Source organism: Diabrotica virgifera, chromosome 1 (genome assembly GCF_917563875.1).
Source record: "Diabrotica virgifera virgifera chromosome 1, PGI_DIABVI_V3a".
Classification (NCBI taxonomy): domain Eukaryota; kingdom Metazoa; phylum Arthropoda; class Insecta; order Coleoptera; family Chrysomelidae; genus Diabrotica; species Diabrotica virgifera.
This window is the reverse complement of record NC_065443.1, coordinates 300313524-300336160: the sequence shown is the minus strand read 5'-3', so window position 1 is coordinate 300336160 and position 22637 is coordinate 300313524. Positions and strand designations below refer to the sequence as shown.

At 33.6% G+C, this 22637-nt stretch overlaps 1 protein-coding gene across 2 annotated transcripts in view; it reads right to left on the bottom strand.

Annotated features, from left to right (window-relative positions):
- LOC126885675 (zinc finger protein 664-like) overlaps positions 1-22637 on the bottom strand; it is a 66122-nt gene that overhangs the window by 6128 nt on the left and 37357 nt on the right. The window contains exon 2 of one of the 2 annotated variants that reach the window (XM_050652390.1): positions 10258-12069. The exons of the other annotated variant lie outside the window; for it this stretch is intronic. Within the exon in view, the coding sequence (XP_050508347.1) occupies positions 10943-12069 (1127 nt within the window). The 3' untranslated portion in view covers positions 10258-10942. Of the gene's footprint in view, positions 1-10257; positions 12070-22637 lie in introns of those variants that run through there. 2 annotated transcript variants of the gene reach the window in all.

Sequence of the window (22637 nt, the reverse complement as noted above, 5' to 3'; positions counted from 1 at the left end):
TTTTCTCTCCAGTTTGCAATTTCCATCTTTGATATATCGTCTAGCAGTTGATCTTCCCATCTAATTTTTGGTCTTCCTCTTGGTCTATTTTTTACTGGTTTCCAGTTCATTATCTTCCTGATCAGTTCTTCTACCCCTCTTCTTTGTGTGTGCCCAAACCATCTGAGGCTTTGTGCTTTAATGAATTTTACTATATCTTCTCCTTTATTTATATTTATTATTTCATGGTTCATCAGCTTTCAATATTCCCCTGTTTCTGTCTTTACTGGGCCATGTATCCTTATAATTTTTCTTTCAATTATTTTTAACTTTTCTTCGTCTTTTTTCGTAAGGCACATTACTTCTGCTCCATAGGCTATCACTGATCTGATTGCTGCTGTGTATATTTTTGATTTTGTTTTTTTTGCTCAGGTTTTTGTCCTTGAGTAGTTGGTGATATTTCCAATATACTCTATTACCTGCTTTAATTCTGTCGTTTATCTCTATACTCCTTCCGTTTTTGCCGTCCACCATCACCCCCAGGTATTTGAAGCAATCTACTCTCTGGAATGTATTTTCACCTATCTTTATTTCTGCTATTCTGTTTACATTGTCTCGTGTGCTTATAAGATTTTTTGTTTTATTCTGATTGGTTATTAGTCCTCTCGTCTTTGCTTCTCTTACCAGGGTTAAAAGTGCCTCTTCTAGTCTTTTTTTATCTCGTGCTACCAGTCCCAGTTCATCTTCATATCCTATGATCTGTGTTGAGCTTTGAATAATTGTCTTTTTCATCCCTGTGTCCCTAATTACTCCTTCTAGAGCGATATTAAATAGTGTCGTTTGTCGTTGACAGACTGTCTCCTTGTCTTACTTCAAGTTCTAATTTGATGTCATTTGTATCGCCCTCATTTGTTTTAACTTTTGCTGTTGAGTCTTTTATTGTCATTCTAGTTAGTCTTATTAATTTTGCCGGTATCTCCATTTTTTTCATTTCTTTTAATAATTGTTGTCTGTATATGCTGTTGAAGGCCTGTTGGAAGTCGATGAATAGTATGTGTAATTCTATGTCATGTTCATAGCTTTTTTCAATTGTTTGTGCCAGTACGTGTATTGCATCTATTGTTGATCTTCCTTTGATCTATTGTTCTAAAACCCTGTTGATATGGTCCTATAATTTTTTCTGTGTATTGATTTAGTCGGTTTCTTATAATTGTGGTCAATTTCTTATACGTTGTATTTAGTAGCATAATTGGTCTGTATTTGCAGCACTTAGTTGGATCTCCTTTCTTAAAGATTGGTGCGATGTGTCCGTTTTTCCATTCTATTGGCATGCTTTCGTCCTTCCAAATTGTAACCATTAACTTGTGCATTCGCTTCGTGAGCTCCTCTCCGCCGTTGATGATCAGTTCGTTGTTGATTTCATCTGGCCCTGGCGTTTTGTTTAGTTTTAGTTGTTTTTAATACCTCCATGAATTCCTAATAAGTAGGTGCGACTTCCTCTTCATCTCTGTTATCTCTTATATCCTCATCCTCTGAATATGCCTTATTGTCGTTTTTGTATAGGTCCGTGAAATGTTTTTCCCAATCTTTTTTGTTTATTTTTGTGACAGATTTTTTGGTACTGTGTTGTTGTTTTATCTATTCGAACAATTTCTTGTTGTCTTTATTATTCGTTTCTAATTCTTGCATTTGTTCAGAGATCCATGTGCTCTTCTTTCTTCTATAGAGTTTCAATGCTTCTTGTTTTTCTTTTCTATATTGGTCCAGTTGTTCCTGTTCGGCACTTTGTAGCCATTTGTTTCTTGCGAGGTGCTTCAGTTGACTTTTTTGGTGACATTCCTCATCAAACCATTCTTTCGATTCTTTGTTTTTTTGGAATCCTATTATTTGTTCTGCTGTCTCTATTATGCTGTTCTTTATGTTTTTCCATTCTCCTTCTATTTCTATGTGCTCGTACTGACCCAATTTCTGTTCCAGTTGTTCTGTATATTGTTGCTTTGTTTCTTGCGTTTTCAGATTGGCTATATCCCATTTCCTCCTTTTTCCTTCCTTATGATTATTTGCTTTGATTATTTTCATCTTAAGTTTTGCTATCAACAATATGTGGTCAGTGCCTCCATTTGCCCCTCTATATGACCTTACGTCTTGTACTATTTGTGTCCACTTTTTCGAAATTAGAGTATTTGGTTTCCATCCATTCTTCCTGGTATCATCCATGTTATTTTGTTTTCTTTTTTATGTTTATGCCCAGTACTAACTATATATGTATTTGTTGCTGCTGCTAGGTTGCAGATTTCTCCTCCATTATCATTCGTAGTTTCATGAATACTTTCTTTGCCAGCTACATTACGATTATAGTCCTCCTTTCCGATCTTTGCATTGAAATCACCCAATTTTATTAGTATGTCATTCCTCGGAATATTTTCACAGGTTTCTTCCAGGATGTCTTAGAATTCTGTTTTATCTTCTTGGTTTGCTTCTTCGGTGGGTGCATAGCAATTGACTATCGAGATGTGGGCTTGTTTATTTTCTTATGTAAAATATCCTTTCATTAACTGCTTTGAATTGTATCAGTTTTTCCCTCATTTTTTTGTTCACCATAAATGCCGTACCATTCGTTCCCTGTTTGTTTTCTCCCGAATAATACATGCTAAAGTTTTTCTTCTCAATTTTTCCTTCTTTCTTCCATCGTATTTCCTGTACGGCTAGGATTTCTAGTTGGTATTTTTTCATTTCAAGAGCTATTTCTTGCATCTTACCTGCTGCCAGCATGGTTCTAATATTCCAAGAGCCCATTCTAATGGGTTTTGTTCTTTTCTTCTTATTGAGATTCTTTCTTTATTTTGTGTGCGTTATTTTGTTTTCGTTAACCGTTTGCATTTCCGAGTCTTTTTTTGCCATGTCAATATCATATTTCAGCCGCTGTTCTTCGTTTATTAGTTTTTTGAATTTTCTATCAGCTGTTCTCTCTCTTCGTCCCATATCTAGATTTTGCCATTCACTATTAATTTCTTGTAGCCGATTTTCGTTTGCTTACCTTTGCTTCTTTCGTCCTTTGCTATTTTAGTTATTTCCTTCTGTATTTCTTTTTCTTTCGATGTCCAATCGTTGTTTATATAGATACGATCTTTATGCTGTTTTAGTTTACGTTTCTTGTTTAGGATTTCCATTTTATCCGTGAGAGCTTCTGTTTCTATTGCGCATACTCTTTCTCCTATTTTTTTGCACTTCTTAGTTTTATTTGTATTTGCAACTCTTGGGCTCTGAAATTTTTCATTTCTTCTTTTAATTTCTTATAATCATTTGTTTCTACTTTCAACCCAGTTACGATCAAGCTTTTCTTTTTGCTAAATTTCTCCAGTTGCTCCATTCATTCATGTAGCTGTTTTACTTCTTTTTTTTTTAGTTTTTGTTTCTCTGCTTTTACACCCATTAACTCTTTATTGGTTTGTTGTTATTCTTTCCTTATTGGTTTTATTTCCTGAAGCATTTCATCGTTTTTATTCATTAGCTCTTTCATTATTGTAATCATAACATTTTCCATGTCTTCCTTGTTTTCGTTGCCTGCTTTGCTTGGTGACCGTTTTTTAATTTTACTTCTATTAAAACAATCATCCAAGTTTTCTCTTTTGCGTTTCGTTTCATCATCGGTTTCACTTCCTGTGACATTTTTTCCATTTTCTAGGAGTGCAGCGCTAAATACCTGGAATACCGATATTAGATTATCAACAATACTTAAAAAATGAAAGTTACCAATTCACCGGTGGTTAATGCGTTATTTAAAAATTACCTGCTCACCAGAGTTGCCAGTTGGTCTGTAATTAGGATGGGGATTAAAATAGATACGAATTCACCGGGACCCGGAAATATGCACACCCTGATATTCTAGTTACGTAAGCTCGTCCGATTGGCGCATGACGTTAACAACAGAGTAAAGCATAGTCCCGTCTATGCGTTCGTAATACGAACGCGAATGAAATTTGAGAATAGCACAAATGAATGAATTATGACTAAAAGAAACTAAGTGATTTTTATAGTTTAGAGGAAAATTATTAAACTATTTACTTTTATTTAAATTGATTTTCAGTTATTTGTAAAGTTCCCAGTTTCTTGATTATATTGGTATCCGGAAAATAAAAATATTCATATAATCGATATCTACTAAAATTATTATATTTCGTTAGTTGGCAAAAATTGATTAGTGGCCTACACATTAGTAAATATAATTTTTACCAAGGGGAAGAAAAGCCCAAAAATAAAACCATAAATTTAATGGATTGATAAAAAAACAAAATTTTTTACTTTTTAAATAATGTATTTCATCAGATTTAAGTAAGAGGCGTGGAAAAGACAAAAATAAGTTTTACAGTTTTCATGCCATGCACTTTATTTAAATTTTGTGCATGTGAAATAGACGTACATACAGCAACTATGTAGCAGTTTTCATAATTTTTCTTTTACGCAATGTCAGGTTGTTAAGAGACTTGTTTAATTCTTTAATTCGGAAGTACATCCGAGACCTAAAAAATAACTTGTTCGCTTTGTTAGAACAGTCTACAGTTACACTTTTGGACATAAGGTTTTCTAAATAATTTTTAGTTACCAAAATGGAATCACCATTCATGTGGAAGGAAAAATTGTCTCCAGTTACTTAATATATGACAAGAGAGTGTCTGATGGTTTACATAAACCACACTTACTCAAATGATCAACCCACGTGTACGTTGAAACATCTTCGGATTGAATACTGGAGTCCTTCAATTTATGGCAGATATAACCAGCCAAATTATCCAAACCATCATACTCGAGGTCACTAATGTTTTTTCATTCTAACTCTCATTGAAAACTTGAAAATCCACAACTGTTTCGTTGTTAGAATCCAGCCTTTGGATCAATTGTCCAGAAATTGGTAAATCTGGGATGTCGTCTGTTTAAACGTTCGAAAATTCGTTCCGTTGTCTCTCCTACCCGTATATAACTTTTATAAAATAAAATAAAGCTTTTTGTTAACACTTTAAAAAAATTGTAATGGGTTTTCCCCGAAAAGAGCTTCATTTTTTGGTACTATGTATCACGTTAAAATATTTGATTTGGAATGTGAAGGATAAGATCGTCTTTTTTATGAGCTACAAATTTACTTTTACTGGTTCTATAGACTAAGAATATACCATTTTTTCGTTATTTTTATATGCTACATTTTTTCCAAGAATATTTTTTCGATATAATACTTACTTTTTGAGTATTTGCGAAAAACCGCCGAAAAACGTGTTTTTTTTTTGTTGAAAAGTAAATATTTTTAGTCGCAAGTGACTCTAGTACCTACTACTAAATTAACCTAGTACCTAAGTTAAAAAAACTCTATAGAACAAAAGTTGCTTAAACTTAGTCAGATCTGTTTCCGGACTTATTTTAAACGTATATTTTTTCACCCTCCAAGTAAAAGCAATCAACGGCACAAATTCAACTTTGAAGTGGGGGATGGGTAGAATCTAAATTCAAATTTTCATGCAATTAGGAGTTGACCCTGAAAATTATGTGTGTTTCTTTTTATCTTTTAAATCATTTTACTTAAAATCATTTTTTAACTATCAAATAATAATTACATATTGAGTTATTTTATTTTTTAAACTTTAATAATATTTATAAAAAATTTTACTTTCTCGTAATGTATTTTTAAAACAAGCAATCATTTAAATAATTATTTTGTAACAATTTGTATTATTTAAGAATATAATAATTACATTTTGGTTTCATAGTAAGTGTTTTTTAAGAATATTAATGTATAGTTTTAAAATATTGTATTGCAAATAATTATCATTATTAAATGGTTATTATTTGTCAAGTATTCTTTTTCTTTTTTCACACCCTTATGTATGTAATAAAACTAAGGGACTTTCTGAAAGGTCAATCGTAGACTTTAAAGACACAAAAGAAGCGATACTTAAAAGTTACGCCCATTATATATCTTTATATCGTGGGAAATATACAATACAACACGAGCTCCAACCGCTCGACTAATACTCTTTAGAGCTGGCATCAGTGTGTGATCTCGCGTTGATCGGTAAATATCTAAAATTTCGTATATAAGTCCTCCCCTTTACTTTTCAGCGACGGATCTCGTTTCGCTGTAAATTTATCAGAAAAATTTAAGTACAAAAATCTTTTCCCCTCTAAGTGTGCCATGATTAATATGTTAATTATAAAGATACTTATGAACAATATACTCCAATAATTAATTTCCTATTGGTGGATCTCGGGTTGTCCTCGATTTAGTCGGATCTCGCCTTGATATGAAGACGTATATATATATATATATATATATATATATAAGATTAAGAGAAATGAACAGAAAGATTAGTTTGAGTAACTATCAAAGAAAACTCGACAAAAAAATATCAAAGTTTGTTAACTCTAAGAAATAAATTTTAATAAGTAATGTATAAAAATAGGTATTCAATAAATGTGCAATAAATCTTCATTATAAATTATAGGCCGGATTCATTATTGGCATAGGCGTACCCAGGGGAGGATTTGGTGGTTATAACCCCCTTATATGAATGTACTTTGAGCTCTATACGCTTAACACCATTACTATTCCATATCCCCAGAGACCATCAAGTTGTTGTAACCCCCCTTAGGATCATCCGGGTTACACCTCTGATTATTGGAACATTGTAAAGTAAGCTAATGTTGGAAAATGCAAATGAAAGTTTGAAGATATTTTGTAACCTCTAATTATTGTAAACGTTAGTTAAGTAATTCGTAAAGTGTTTTTAATATTTAACCATTCTACTTACTTTGTTCAAAATACACGATTTTCGAAATATTCCAGTAATAAATCCGACCATCGAAATATGTATAAAATAGAATTCATTTACATGCTTATTAATTGAAAAAACAATATTATATTCCTATATTAATATGAATATACACACTTTATGTAGCGGCGAAATGTCGAAAATAGTCGTTTTATTTTTCATTGATCAGAAAACCTATACCCAAAAAATGTTAAAAATTGGAAACTATTATGGAAACATCCAGGGGAAAATAGACAGTAAGCGAGGGCCAGGCATGAGAAAACACTTGTGGCTCCAAAATATGCGGAAGTGGTTCGGGCTCACATGCATCCGTCGAACTATTCAGAAGTGCCGTAAGCAAGATCAGAATTGCCGTATTAATAACCAACGTTCGCAACGGACAGGGCACTTGAAGAAGGAAATATAATATAATAAATAAATACAATTATTGTAACGAGATTTAATTAAGTATTCAGAAACCCCTAAAATCTTTTTTAATAAAAATAGATTAATTATTGTTTAATACGATTGCTTATTAGCTTACATAATAATAAATACATCTAGGTAGAGCGCACACATTCAACGTATAAGCGAATTTGACCTAGAGAAATTAGCCTAGAAATTAGTTAGATTAAACATAACAACATTTACAAATTATGATATTGAAACTGAAAACACAATAAAAAAACACATATCAGTTTATTTTTTATAAAGTTTTTAGCATCAAAACTAAGCGAGTTACGCCCAAAATAAAGTTTTGGTAAAAAAAATGGTGAAAATATCCCCCTATTTACCATTCCAAATATTAATCTTTACCGATTTACAAACAATTTACTTTACTTATTTATTTTTTAAATGATCTGTAAGTTTCTCTGGTTCAAAGTGCTTATTTTTTAAAGGGTTAAAGTTGAAAGGGCTTCAACAAGTCACTAATCATGAGTTTATGCAAACCAAGTTTTGTCTTACAAAAAACCAAGGGCCGATCCAGAGAGGGGGCCATGGCCCCCTCCGAGAATTTAAAAAAATATAAATTTAAATATTTGCAGTTCAAATGTTTTTAGTTTCAAACACATAATATTATGTACTTACAAAATAAGGGATAAATATATATGCCTTCTGGACTAGAATTGAATAAAGGGAGTAACGAAGGCTTCAATAATGACATATGATGTTTTGTAAAATAAAATGTTGATAATTTTACAAAGTGCCAATTGTTAGAACGACTTTGGCAGCCATCAAAATGATATCAATTTCCACATTCTATACACAAAAAGAGTAGAAGAAGAATGAAAAATGTGGTCACAATAAAGGGATGACTGCCCAAAGCCTTGTCATGAAACCTTAAACATCTTTCGCCAAACTCGTGGGCACAGATGGAGCCATACAAACTTATGAAAAAACATCATACCTACCACAAGGAGTGCGTTCAGGTTGGGCTGGATTTTATACAAAGTTATCGCAACCCGCAAAAGTCAGTAATTAACCAGATAGACTCAGAGGACTCATGGGTCTAAACAGATACAAGAAAATAGAGAAAGACTACGACCAATATTAGAACCTATAGTGTTCTTAGGTAGACAAAGTATTCCTCTGAGGCCATCGTGATAATACCCTTCTGGTCCTGGACCTATCAATGAGAGCAATTTCAGGGAATTGTTAAGGATTAAAATCGCATCGGAAGATGAGACTTTTAAGCAACACCTATCCACAAAATCTTCCCGAACAACATACACATATTGTAGTGAAGAAACAATTGAACAAAATGAATTAGGTTGAAAGTTCAAATTATTACTCTGTCATATTTGACGAAACGACCGACGTATCCCACGTGGCACAGCTTTCTCTAAATTTGAGATACATACACAATAACAATATTCGTGAAGACTTTGTCAAGTTCATTGACGCTTATGAGATGTTTAGTGAAAATCAAGAAAGAGGGGAAGAACAACGTCTAACAGGAGAAGACTTGGAAAAAATAGTATTAAACTTGCTGAAAGAACTGCACTTGGATCCGAAGAAATGTGTAGGAATCGATACTGACTTTAATAATACGTACTTTAATAACGATAAGTTTTGAATGTCTTTATGGCGCTCAAGTGTGTTAAAAGTGCCTTAAAACTCACCATTTTAGCCCTAATTTAAAAAAATCCCCCCCCCCCCCCCCAAACACATGGCCCCCACCGAAAATCGGTCCTGGATCCGCCCTTGCAAAAAACAAAATGAGACTAGCATATTAATAAAAGCAAAACCTACTTAGTCCAGAAAGCCACTGCGCATCCGCTAGGAAAAATATTCTAATTCGGATTTTTTGCACAATCTTACTCAAAAAGGACTCCTTTTAACAAATTTGCATGTTGCCAGGACCAAAAGGTGGTCAAAAATTTTTTAAACGTTTTTTTTTTGTTTTTTTCCTAAAATTATTTTTTTGCACGGAAGAAAGTTTTTTTAGGTTTTTTGGATCATTCCAAACAGAGAAGGTCTTTAGTGACTTTTCTCTAAAAATGATAGGTTTTGACATATAAGCGATTAAAAATTGAAAAATTGCGAAATCAGCCATTTTTAACCCTCAAAAACTATGTGAAAAACTGGAAATTTAAATGTTGTCAAAGTAGGTAGATACTCTTTAAACATCGATTGATAAAATCCCGAAGAGTTTTTTGCAATACAATATTCAAAACTCCTTTGTTTTTTAATTTCTAATCACGCGTGCGCGACACCGTTACATGTGTATACAGTATGGTGCAAATGAAAGGAATAAATTCGTTATTTCGTAAACCGGCGACTTTAAGGAAAAAACCCGAAACAGGTCGATTTTTTATTTTTAAGTTATGATATTGTGGCATATATGGTATACTAGTGACGTCATCCGTCTGGGCGTGATGACGTAATCGATGATTTTTTTAAATGAGAATAGGGGTCGTGTGGTAGCTCATCTGAAAGGTTCTTCAATTCTCTATTCAGTAGTGTAAACATTTATATAATTATTTATACAGGGTATCCAAAAAATTTTTATTAAATTAAATTATTTGACAAAAAAAGAAGTAGAAGGACACCCTGTATAAATAATTATATAAACGTTTATATTACTGAATAGAAAATTGAAGACCCATTCAAATGAGCTAGCACACGACCCCTATTCTTATTTAAAAAATCATCGATTACGTCATCACGCCCAGATGGATGACGTCATTAGTATACCATATATGCCACAATATCACAACTTAAAAATAAAAATCGACCTGTTTCGGGATTTTTCCTTAAATTCGCCAGTTTACGAAATAACGAATTTATTCCTTTCATTTGAACCATACTGTCGATGGAAAATAGTGTCGCGCACGCTTGATTAGAAATTAAAAAACAAAGGAGTTTTGAATATTGTATTGCAAAAAACTCTTTGGGATTTCATCAATCGATGTTTAAAGAGTATCTACCTACTTTGACAACATTTAAATTTCCAGTTTTTCACATAGTTTTTGAGGGTTAAAAATGGCCGATTTCGCAATTTTTCAATTTTTAATCGCTTATATGTCAAAAACTGTCATTTTTAGAGAAAAGTCACTAAAGACCTTTTCTGTTTGGAATGATCCAAAAAACCAAAAAAAAACTTTTTCCATGCAAAAAAAATAATTTTAGGAAAAAAAACAAAAAAAAAAACGTTTAAAAAATTTTTGACCACCTTTTGGTCCTGGCAACATGCAAATTTGTTAAAAGGAGTCCTTTTTGAGTAAGATTGTGCAAAAAATCCGAATTAGAATATTTTTCCTAGCGGATGCGCAGTGGCTTTCTGGACTAACTGAATATATATTCTCTAAATAACTCGAAAAGTATTCACTTTCTAACTATGTATATGAAGTTAAAAAACTGTATATGACAAAAGTTGCTTAGAATTATTCAATTTATTTATTTTCGCACTTATTTTAAAAGTTTGTTTTTTCACCCCCGAGAAGTGGACGATCAGTAGAACCTAAATCCAAATTTTCATGTAATTCGGAATTTCCCTTGAAAATTACATTCCAAAACGGTCATTTACTGGGCTAAAAGTGCCACAAAACGGTGTGAGGGGAAGGGAGTCACACTTGATCGGTTTTTCTTCGGCTTATCTCCATATGTCGTTTCATATTACCTACTCGAGAAAACTGCTTGAAACAAATTTAAAACTTGTAAGGTTATTCACCAGTGTGCACCCTCAAATGTTTTTTCAAATTACTTGCTTGGTTAAACTGCTTAAAACAAATTTCACACTTGTAAGGCGTTTCTCCAGTGTGCACTCTCAAATGTGTTTTCAAATCACTTTTTGAAGTAAATTGTTTTAAACAAATTTCACACTCGGGATTACCTCCACTGTGTGTTCGCAAATGTGCTTTAAAATAACTTGCTCTAGTAAATAACTTTAAACAAATTTCACACTTGTAAGGTTTTTCTCCAGTATGGGTTCTTACATGATCTTTCAAATGATGTGATGCACTAAACGACTTACAACAAATTTCACACTTATAAGGTGTTTCCCCAGTATGCACTCTCAAATGTGTTTTCAAGTAAGTTTCTGCAGTAAAGTGCTTAAAACAAATTTCACACTTATGAGGTTTTTCTCCAGTGTGCACTCTCAAATGTACTGTCAAGTTATCTGCCCTACTAAACTGCTTAAAACAAATGTCACACTTGAAAGATTTCTCCCCAGTGTGCAATCTCAAATGTGTTTTCAAACTACTTTTGTGAGAAAACTGCTTAAAACAAATTTCACACGTATAAGGTGTTTCCCCAGTATGCACTGTCAAATGACCTTTCAAATGAGATGCTGTAAAAAACTGCTTAAAACAAATTTCACACTTATGAGGTTTTTCTCCAGTGTGCACTCTCAAGTGTCTGTTCAAAATAGCTTTTCCAGCAACTCGCTTTAAACAAATTTCACACTTATAAGGCATTTCTCCAGTGTGCACTCTCAAATGTGTTTTTAAACTACCTTTTTCGGTAAATTGCTTAAAACAAATTTCACACTTATGAGGTTTTTCTCCAGTGTGCACTCTCAAGTGTCTGTTCAAAATATCTTTTCTAGCAAATCGCTTTAGACAAATTTCACACTTATAATGTTTTTCTCCACTGTGTGTTCGCAAATGCACTTTTAAAAGAGGCACTTTAGTAAATTGTTTGAAACAAATTTCACATTTGTAAGGTCTGTCTCCAGTCCCAATTTTCATATATTTTCTTAACATTTTTCCTTCAACCTGGTGTTGTCCTTTATGAGGCGAATGTAAGATTTCCATAATTTTCATTTCGTTGTCCTCCTGGGAACAATCTGAAATACAAACCGACTATAAACATTTTACTGGAACAGTAAAACAAGGAAATATAATACAGGGTGTTTCACTGGGAAACGGAAATACTTAAATGGTAAATAGAGGTCTCTGAGGCGGTTCTTTTCAATTCAATTCAATTCAGTTTATTGATGTCAATATACAAAGTATTTACATAAGTCAAAGTCTGTTAAAATGCATCATTGAAATACATTGGCAAGCTAACACTTAATAAGTAAAATCTATAAAAAATTTTATCTCCTAGTCTAAATACTTAACACAAAGTTTGAATATTAGCATAAAAACACAAGAGCGCACAGAACATTTAAGAGAGCTGTAGGACTATCACAACAGGGTAGCCCCGAGATGATATATGTACTAAATTTATTGCCTCACCGATTTTTATAACCGAGTTACAGAGTGTTGTATCGATTTTGCCCATTTTTTTCTGAACCCTTCACTTTAAAACACCCTTGTATATTTTTTTGGTATTTGGTACACATATTTCTCATTTAGAACCCAAATCATCCAACTACTGATCAAAAGAAAAATCCAGGTCCGGACTAAAAAAACTATAAATTCATTGTGAGCTTGAACCAACACCCTGTATATTGAAATTTTCAAAATCCGTTTTTCATATTTAAAAAGAGCACAAAAACTAAATTTAGTGGTTCTCCTAGTTAGAACCATAATATATTGAAATGTTCAGGAACTTAGAAATTAAAAAGGAGATTTTTAAAGCACTTTTAAATGATAAATTATTAAAATTAATGAATAAATACTCATTTTAAAAAAATTATATTTTATAATAATATTTACTACATTAGAACGGCCCACTTATTAATCACAAGAAAAATCCAGATCCGGATTAATAAAAAAATATATAAAGTTGTTGTAACATGGAAACAACACCCTGTATATTGAAATTTTCAAAATCCGGTAGCACATTTGAAAAGAGAACAAAAACTAACTTTAATGGTTTGCTTCCATTTTTACGCAGACAATTTAATTTTTTGTCGGTGTATCCCCATATATTATCTACTCGAGAAAACTGCTTAAAACAAATTTCACACTTGTAAGGCTTTTCCCCAGTATGCAATCTCATTGTTTCATATTACCTACATGAGAAAACTGCTTAGAACAAATTTCACACTTGTAAGGCGTCTCTTCAGTGTGCACTCTCAAGTGTGCTTTCAAATCACTTTTTTTAGTAAATTGTTTTAAACAAATTTCACACTCGGGATTATCTCCACTGTGTGTTCTCAAATGTTCTTTAAGCTAACTTGCTCTAGTAAATAACTTTGAACAAATTTCACACTTGTAAGGTTTTTCTCCAGTGTGAACCCTTCCGTGGACATTATAACAAGAACCAGAGCGAGAACTGCGGAAATCCTAACCGAGCTAGTAACAGCAGCAGAACGAATGGGGTTATAGTATGGTATTGATTCAATAAAATTGTGTTTTGACTAGGAAAGTTTTGGGGTAGTTCTGATTTCTTTTATTATACATGGATTTTGGGCTGCTGAATCCGAATATGAGGTTTGCGGACAAAATTTCTTGCCGAAACATTAAAAAAATCGCGAAAAAAGCGAAAAATTTCAGCTTTTTTCCGCTTTTTTGCTCAAATCTCGAAAACTATTAACTTTTAGTAAATGGTCTGTTAACAAAACTTAAAGTACTTAAAATTATCTACAAATATCACTATTTTTTTTTTCAGACGAACCGTTCGGTCTAAAGTACAAGTTGAAAATTGCCAATTTTTAACGGTTTAACAACAGTGGCGTGCTGGAACTTTTCGAGCGGCTCGGTGATTTTATAGAAAAGCGGCCTCCCATCCTCATTTTACATTCTATTATCAGGATTTTTTATTCGTTATTTATAAAACAAAAATACAAAAATATAAATTATTTTTAAATCAAACATAAGACTTTGAATTCAATGAACTTTTTTAAAATTTGCTATATTTTTTATTTAGGAATAAGCAGTCTTACAAATAATAAATATTACACCTATCATCACATATCACATAATAAAATATACATATGTAGTTTCAAAAGTTATGCATTACCTAAAATTATGTTCATTTTCATAGTTGATTTTTTCGTGAACAGATTAACGGACTCCGCTATTTTTTTACTATTTTAGATTTTTCTTTGTTATTTACCCAGTTGGGCAAATGTTTACTCAAACTTCTTTTTTTAACTTATACCGGGTAGAAGAAAAGATATGTTTTTCTGATGTTAAGTTTGAGACACCCTGTAGGGAAGACAAGGTATAAGTGTTGATATACATCGAAATCGTATATTGTAGTCTTATGTTTTGTGAACATTTTGTTTTTTTAATGTCCCTGATATCTTTAGAAGCATAGAAAATGGACGGTTTAATTCTTTAGCATGACATGTTTTATCTGAAACAGGACTAAATTAACAATAAAAAATAAGAGCTAACAAACCTTTAAAAACAGAGAGGCATATAACGTTAACAATTCTGGTCGAAACCTTAAGATATATTTGTCGACCAAGTGAGCGGTATGCACAGCGCAACATAAAAGAGACGAGATTGTTTAATAGAGGCTCTGTGATGTTTTGGGGTGGACTTTCCTTGAGAGTGAGTACGGATTTGGTGTCTACGTGGAGGCTCTTTAAATAGCGAGAGGTACATTATACATATTTTCTTTATTTGAACACTTTGTTCCTTTCGCACAATATATAGAAAATAATTTCATCTTAGTGTATGATAAGACATAACCTCCTCACGTATCGCATGTCATCAGTTAAAACACATATCAAAGAGTAAAACCGTCTCGTTTCTTTATTAAAGATATCAGAGAAACTAAAAAAATAAAATGTTCACAAAATATGGGACTACAACATAACTTCGATGTATACCCACCTTTGTACGTTTTCCTTCCTACAGGGTGTCTCAAACTTTTGTTTCAGTTAAAACACATGTTAAAGAATAAAACCGTTATGTTCCTTGTTTCTAAACATATCAGTGACATTCAGAAAACAAAAGGTTTTTGAAATATTTTCTGAATATCATTCGATTAAGAATTAAAAAAAAAATGTTTGTTACATCTAAAATTTTTTGGGAAAAAATCTTATTTGACCGGCCTCAAGAGGCCGCAGCCTCTCGGTGATTGCACCGATTCATTTATATGGCCAGCACGCCACTGTTTAACAGAAGACGAAGATAGTGACACTGACTGGTTCTGCGGAAAGACTTTTATTCAAGTTCCACAGAAGGATGGATAAGCTGATCCAGTTGCTTAAATGGACTAAAAATTCATGTGCAGGTGTAGAAGATGAGGATGATGAAGTAGTACTTGTATGCGAATTTTGTTAATAGGCTTTTCTTGGTTTCAATTTGGTACCCCATTTTACCCTATACGACGGGCATAATGGGGCAATTTACATTTGTTTCTGTTTTTTCATATAATAAAAAAACTTTGACTTTTTTTAAATTCAAATTATATTAATAAATAGTTACTACTATAACAATGATATTTCTCTTATTTTAAGCCCTTAAAAGTTACAGATTTTATTTTAAATCCCAATTTAAACCTAAGTTCCTTAAGTACCCCATTTTGCCCGCCTTTCCCCTATATACGGCGGCTGGGAATACAGACCCACTTTTTCAAAAACATATATATGCAGCGTTGGGACAGAAAGGGTTAACATACATACAATCGACAGATACCACACTTTTTACGTCATGGGTGGCATTTCTTGTATTGCACCAAGATATGCAATAGCTCCTAACTAATCCATTATCGGCTAAAAACTAAACCCGCACCTGAGGTTTATGGAAGTCAGAGAGCTGTTCAACTAATACATTTTGAAAGGACAAAAACTCAAGGTTTATCAGAAATCAATATCCGAAGGGAATGTTCACACCAACTGAAACTGTGACTCCATCTGTGCCTGATCTTCTGTGGCTCTAAAGGAAAAGCAGAGACTCGGTATTTTAGGATGGAATGGATTCATGGAAGCTGTTAAAAGAGACATACCATATTCATGTTATGAACTAACATTTATTATTTGTACAGAAAACTAGGAAAAATTTATTAAATGACAGCATTCTAATAAAAACTAAAGTTTTGGAATGTAAAAAGTGGGTTTTGCCGAGACCGTTAAAAATTGGAAATTTTCAACTTGCACTTTAGACCGAACGGTTCGTCTGAAAAAAAAAGTAAATAGTGATATTTGTAGATAATTTTAAGTACTTTAATTTCTGTTAACAGACCATTTACTAAAAGTTAATAGTTTTCGAGATTTGAGCAAAAAAGCGGAAAAAAGCTGAAATTTTTCTATTTTTTCGCGATTTTTTCAATGTTTCGGCAAGAAATTTTGTCCGCAAACCTCATATTCGGATTCAGCAGCCCAAAATCCATATACATATAATGAAAGAAATCAGAACTACCCCAAAACTTTCCCACTAGGGAGCTCGTAGAGTACAAATTGACTGAATCATATAACTAGACCCAAACCCAGACATTCAAAGTAAAAGTTATCCTCCAACCCCAAATTGTTCTATATGGTCCACATAATGTTCAGAAAAAAGTCACACCATTTTGAGCGTCGGGTTTGGGGGGAGAGGGGGGGGGGTAGAAATCGGTAAATTCGTAGTTTTTTACGTTTTTCGTCAATATTTCTAAAACTATGCAGTTTAGCATGAACAACCTATACAAAAATAGTCTACATTAAATTTGAATAAATTTTAATAAATATTAAATTTAAATAAAAAAGGCCCTATGCATAATCCTTCTAAAATGAACGGTTCCAAAGTTACGGAGATAGTATATTATAATTGGTCCAAAAAAAAGGCCTAACCCAGACATCCAAAGTAAAAGTATTCCTCAGCACAAAATTGTTCTATATAGTCCACATATTGTTCGGTAAAAAATTACACCAATTTGAGCGTGAGATGGGGGGAGAAGTCGGTAAATCAGTAGTTGTTTTACGTTTTTCGTCAATATTTCTAAAACTATGCTTTAGCGGAAATTATGTTCTATACGCAAATTTTCTACATAAAATTTAAAACAAAAAAGGTCCAATACATAATTGTTATAAAATCAACGGTTCCAGAGTTACGGAGGGTGAAAAGTGGAGGTTTTCGATACTTTTTATATTTCTTAGGCAATTTATAATTTTATTACTGATGAAAGAAATTTTTTTGTAAATAAAATTTGCTATTTCAGTGGCCGATGATATGTTAGTGATAAGCTCTTGAAGAAACGTCAACCTCACCACCCAAAATCATCATCAATTGTCCAAATAATACAAAAAGTATCGAAAACCACCACTTTTCACCCCCCGTAACTCTGGAACCGTTGATTTTATAACAATTATGTATAGAACCTTTTTTGTTTTAAATTTTATGTAGAACATTGTTTACGCTAAAGCATAGTTTTAGAACTATTGACGAAAAACGAAAAACTACTAATTTACCGACTTCTCTCCCATCTGCCCCCCAAACCGACGCTCAAAATGATGTAACTTTTTACTGAACAATGTGGACCATATAGAACAATTTGGTGTTGGAGGAAAACTTTTACTTTGGATGTCTGACTTAGGCGTTTTTTTGGACCAATTACACTATACTACCTCCGTAACTTTGAAACCGTTCATTTTAGAAGGATTATTATAAGACCTTTTTTATTTCAAATTTAATGTATGACATTTTTGTATAGAAGGTTGTTCATGCTAAACCGTATAGTTTTAGAAACATTGACGAAAAACGTAAAAAACTACGAATTTACCGATTCCCCCCCCCCTCAAACCCGACGCTCAAAATGGTGTGACTTTTTTCTGAACATTATGTGGATCATATAGAACAATTTGGTGTTGGAGGATAACTTTCACTTTGGATGTCTGGGTTATGCCATTATTTGGATCAATTTTATCATGCTATTACATATAAATCAAAATAAAACCAAATTCATGGCAACTAACACAAACACAAGAGCTGGAAATGTTGACGCAGATGTGATCATCGGTGACCAAAACTTCGAAGCGGCCAAGGAGTTCATATATATATATATATATATATATATATATATATATATATATATATATATATATATATATATATATATACATCCTACTATCAATTTGGCATCGATACATTATGCATTTACCATCGATTTGGCATCGTCTTGCAAAGTGGCATCTGTATATCGATGCCACTTTACACTATCTTAATAACTTTATTCCTGTACTTGTTACCAGAAGTCTAATCAGCTCGGTAGTTAGAGATTTGATTCCTTGATGTTACTTTAATATATCAGCTTTCCTTGTTTACCTCTTACTAAGTTATATAAGTTTATTCCATAAAATGTTTGAGTCCAAAATGATCGTACAGTGAAAATATTATATACATTTAGTTCAGAGTTTTACCGTTTTGTCGCTGTCGTTATATACATGAAAACGTATATCCCACTTTCATTATCAATCATTTTGGCATCAGAAATTTGGCATCACTGTTGAATACAATATTATTCACAACGAAAAATAGACAATTTGAGAATGTATATATTATTTTCATAAAGAAATCAGTCTGGCATCATGTTTTATTGTTTTCACCCAATTTTGAAAAAATGTGAAAACTTTGTATTATCCGCGTCCGTCTGTCCGTCTGTCTGTAACCACAACTCCTCCGTCAATATACCAGCTAGAATGACAAATGAGGTATCAAATGAAAGCTGATAATCCAAGGATGGTACTAAAGGTGAGATATTTGACCTTGGCGGTCTGTCCGTCGGTCTTTACGACCGCGAATATAACTCCTCCATCATTATACCAGGTAGAATGACAAATGAGGTGTCAAATGAAAGCATATAATCCAAGGATGGTACTAACGGTGAGATATTTGACCTAGGCTGTCTTTCCGTCGGTCCCTCCGACCGCAAATATAACTCCTCCGTCATTATACCAGGTAGAATGACAAATGAGGTGTCAAAAGAAAGCTTATAATACAAGGATGGTACTAAAGGTGAGATATTTGACTTAGGCGGTCTGTGACTCGGTCCCTCCGACCGCGAATATAACTTATCCGTCATTATACCAGGTAGAATGACAAATGAGGTGTCAAATGAAAGCTGATAATCCTAGGATGGTACTAAAGGTGAGATATTTGACCTAGGCTGTCTTTCCGTCGGTCCCTCCGACCGCGAATATAACTCCTCCGTCATTATACCAGGTAGAATGACAAATGAGGTGTCAAAAGAAAGTTTATAATACAAGGATGGTACTAAAGGTGAGATATTTAACTTAGGCGATCTGTGCGCCGGTCCCTCCGACCGCCAATATAACTCCTCCATCATTATACCAGGTAGAATGACAAATGAGGTGTCAAATGAAAGCTTATATTCCAAGGATGGTAATAAAGGTGAGATATTTGACCTAGGCTGTCTTTCCGACGGTCCGTACGAACGGGAATATAACTCCTCCGTCATTATACCATGTAGAATGAGAAATGAGGTGTCAAATGAAGGCTGATATTCCAAGGATGGTACTAAAGGTGAGATATTTGACCTACATGGTCTGTCCGTCGGTCCGTCCGACCGCGAGTATAACTCCTCAATCATTATACCAGGTAGAATGATAAATGAGGTGTCAAATGAAAGCTTATAATCCAAGGATGGTACTAAAGGTGAGATATTTGGCCTAGGCAATCTTTCTGTCGGTCCGTACGACCGCGAATATAACTTCTCCGTCATTATACCAGGTAGAATGACAAATGAGGTGTCAAATGAAAGCTTAGATTCCAAGGATGGTACTAAAGGTGAGATATTTGACCCAGGCTGTCTTTCCGTCGGTCCGTACGACCGCGCATATAACCCCTCCGTCGTTATACCAGGTAGAATGACAAATGAGGTGTCAAATGAAAGCTGATAATCCAATGATAGTACTACAGGTGAGCGATTTGACCTAGGCTGTCTTTCCGCCGGTCCGTACGACCGCGACTATAACTTCTGCGTCTTTATACCAAGTAGAATGACAAATGAGGTGTCAAATGAAAGCTGATAATCCAATGATGGTACTACAGGTGAGCGATTTGACCTAAGCTGTCTTTCCGCCGGTCCGTACGACCGCGACTATAACTTCTGCGTCTTTATACCAAGTAGAATGATAAATAAGGTGTCAAATGAAAGCTTATAATCCAAGGATGGTACTAAAAGTGAGATATTTGGCCTAGACAATCTTTCTGTCGGTCCGTACGACCGCGAATTTAACTTCTCCGTCATTATACCAGGTAGAACGACAAATAAGGTGTCAAATGTAAGCTGGTAATACAAGGATGGTACTAAAGGTGAGATATTTGACCTAGGCGGTCTGTTGGTGGGTCCGTCCGACCGCGAATGTAACTCCTCTATCATTATACCAGCTATAATAATAAATGAGGTGTCAAATGAAAGCTTATAATCCAAGGATGGTACTAAAGGTGAGATATTTGAGCTGGGTACTCTTTCTGTCGGTCCGTACGACCGCCAATATAACTCCTCCGCCATTATACCGGGTAGAATGACAAATGAGGTGTCAAATAAAAGCTTGTGGGTGAAAACCTAGGACTTACGAAGTCCAATTTAAAAATAGGGCATATCAGAGATATGCCTTGGACATCATAGAAGACAATGACACAGAAAAATCAAACAAGCAATATGTCAAAAGGGCCTTAGTTATGTATCTTCGGTCCTGTTGGTCCAATCGTGATGTATAGCACCTCAAATGATAGGATTTGACAAACAGAATACAATGAGAGAAAAATCAAATACAACCTCATGTCAAAAGGGCCTTAGTCGCGTATCTTCGGTCCTATAAGACCAATCGTGACGTACGGCATCTCAAATAATAGGACTTGACAAATAAAATACAATGACACAGAAAAATCAAATACAGCAACAAGTCAAAAGGGCCCTAGTTATGTATATCTAGTCCTATTGGTCCAATTGTGACGTACAGCAGCTCAAATGGTAGGGTTTAATGAACAGAATACAATGACACAGAAAAATCAAATACAGCAATATGTCAAAAGGGCCTTATTTACGTATCTTCGCTCCTATTGGTCCAATCGTGGCGTACAGCACCTAAAATAACTGGATTTGACTAATATAATACAATGACGTATGAAAATCAATTACAGCATCATGTCAAAAGGGCCTTAGTCTTGTATCTACGGTTCTATTGGTTCAATCGTGACGTACAGCGTCTGAAATGATGGGATTTAACTGGCAGAATAAGATGGTGTAGACAAATGAAAATGACGGCATGTAATAACACTTTAAAATTGTAGAAATAAAATGGATTAACACACATGGTATGACATATTAGGTGAGAGTATTTAACAAATAGAATACGATTACATACGTCCAGTTTTTGACAAGCGACTTCTCTACATATGATAAACGCGAAAGGGCCCCAACGTTCACGGCTCGACATAGGCCTCCCGTTCACTGCATATACCCACTGCTTTCTGACGCTGTGACTTGAGAGGATAGGATTTAACGAATAGAACGACAAAGAAGACTAAACAAGGCAGCTCACGGGAAAAACACAACTGTCCGTTTTATACTCTACAGGGAAGCATCAAATATTCAACGTAAGAATATATTAGAGTATAACGGTATGATAAATCTTTTTCTTCTTTTTTTCATTTAGTGCATTCCGTACGTTTTTTAAACATAATCAGGAGAAGTTGTTGAATTTCTGAAGTCTATAAAAGAATTTCTTAACAAACCTTTTTTTAATTGTGTTATGGATTATTTTTAAGAATGTGTTTAAAAGGCAGTTCGCAGGCTTATTGTTCAATGGGCTTATCACTTTCAAGCGCCTGTCTTTTTTGTAGGACTATTAATTGTTACTTGTGATTTCAACCATTCTAGCGGGGCAATGCCTTTTCTATAACTGAAATGAATATTGTTATCCATTTAATTTTTTTCCTCAATTAATTGAATGCCTCCTACTGGTGTTTGGTCTAAGCTTACCGCTTCTCCCCATTTAAGCTAAACTGCTCGTCAAAAGTTAGGGATATAGAAAATTATGCTCATTTTCATAGCTAATTTTTTCGAGAACAGATTAACGGATTCCACTATTTTTTTTAATATTTTAGATTTTTCTTTAGTATTTACACAGTTGTGCAAAGGTTTACACAAACTTCTTTTTTGTACTTATACCGAGTGGTAGGTATAAGTACAGAAAAGAAGTTTGAGTAAACCTCTTGATAGGTATTAGTTACGTATCTTCACTCCCATTGGTCCCAACGTGTCGTACGGCGGCTCAAATCATTGGAATCAGCCAACAGAATACAATGACTAGGGAGCGGATTTATATGCGATCAATTTTGATGAAATATTCGCATATATATGCGGTAAAAAATTACGAAATATGCGCAAGATATGCACAAAAATTCAAAATATGCGCATTTCGGGAAACCACAAATTTTCTGTCTTATTTAGTAATCATTTATTATTTTTCAAATAAAATCATTTTTTATATATGCAATTTATTCACAGTTTTTACAAAAACTGCTACCAATAGTTACCTATTTAAAATAAAACAACAATATCACT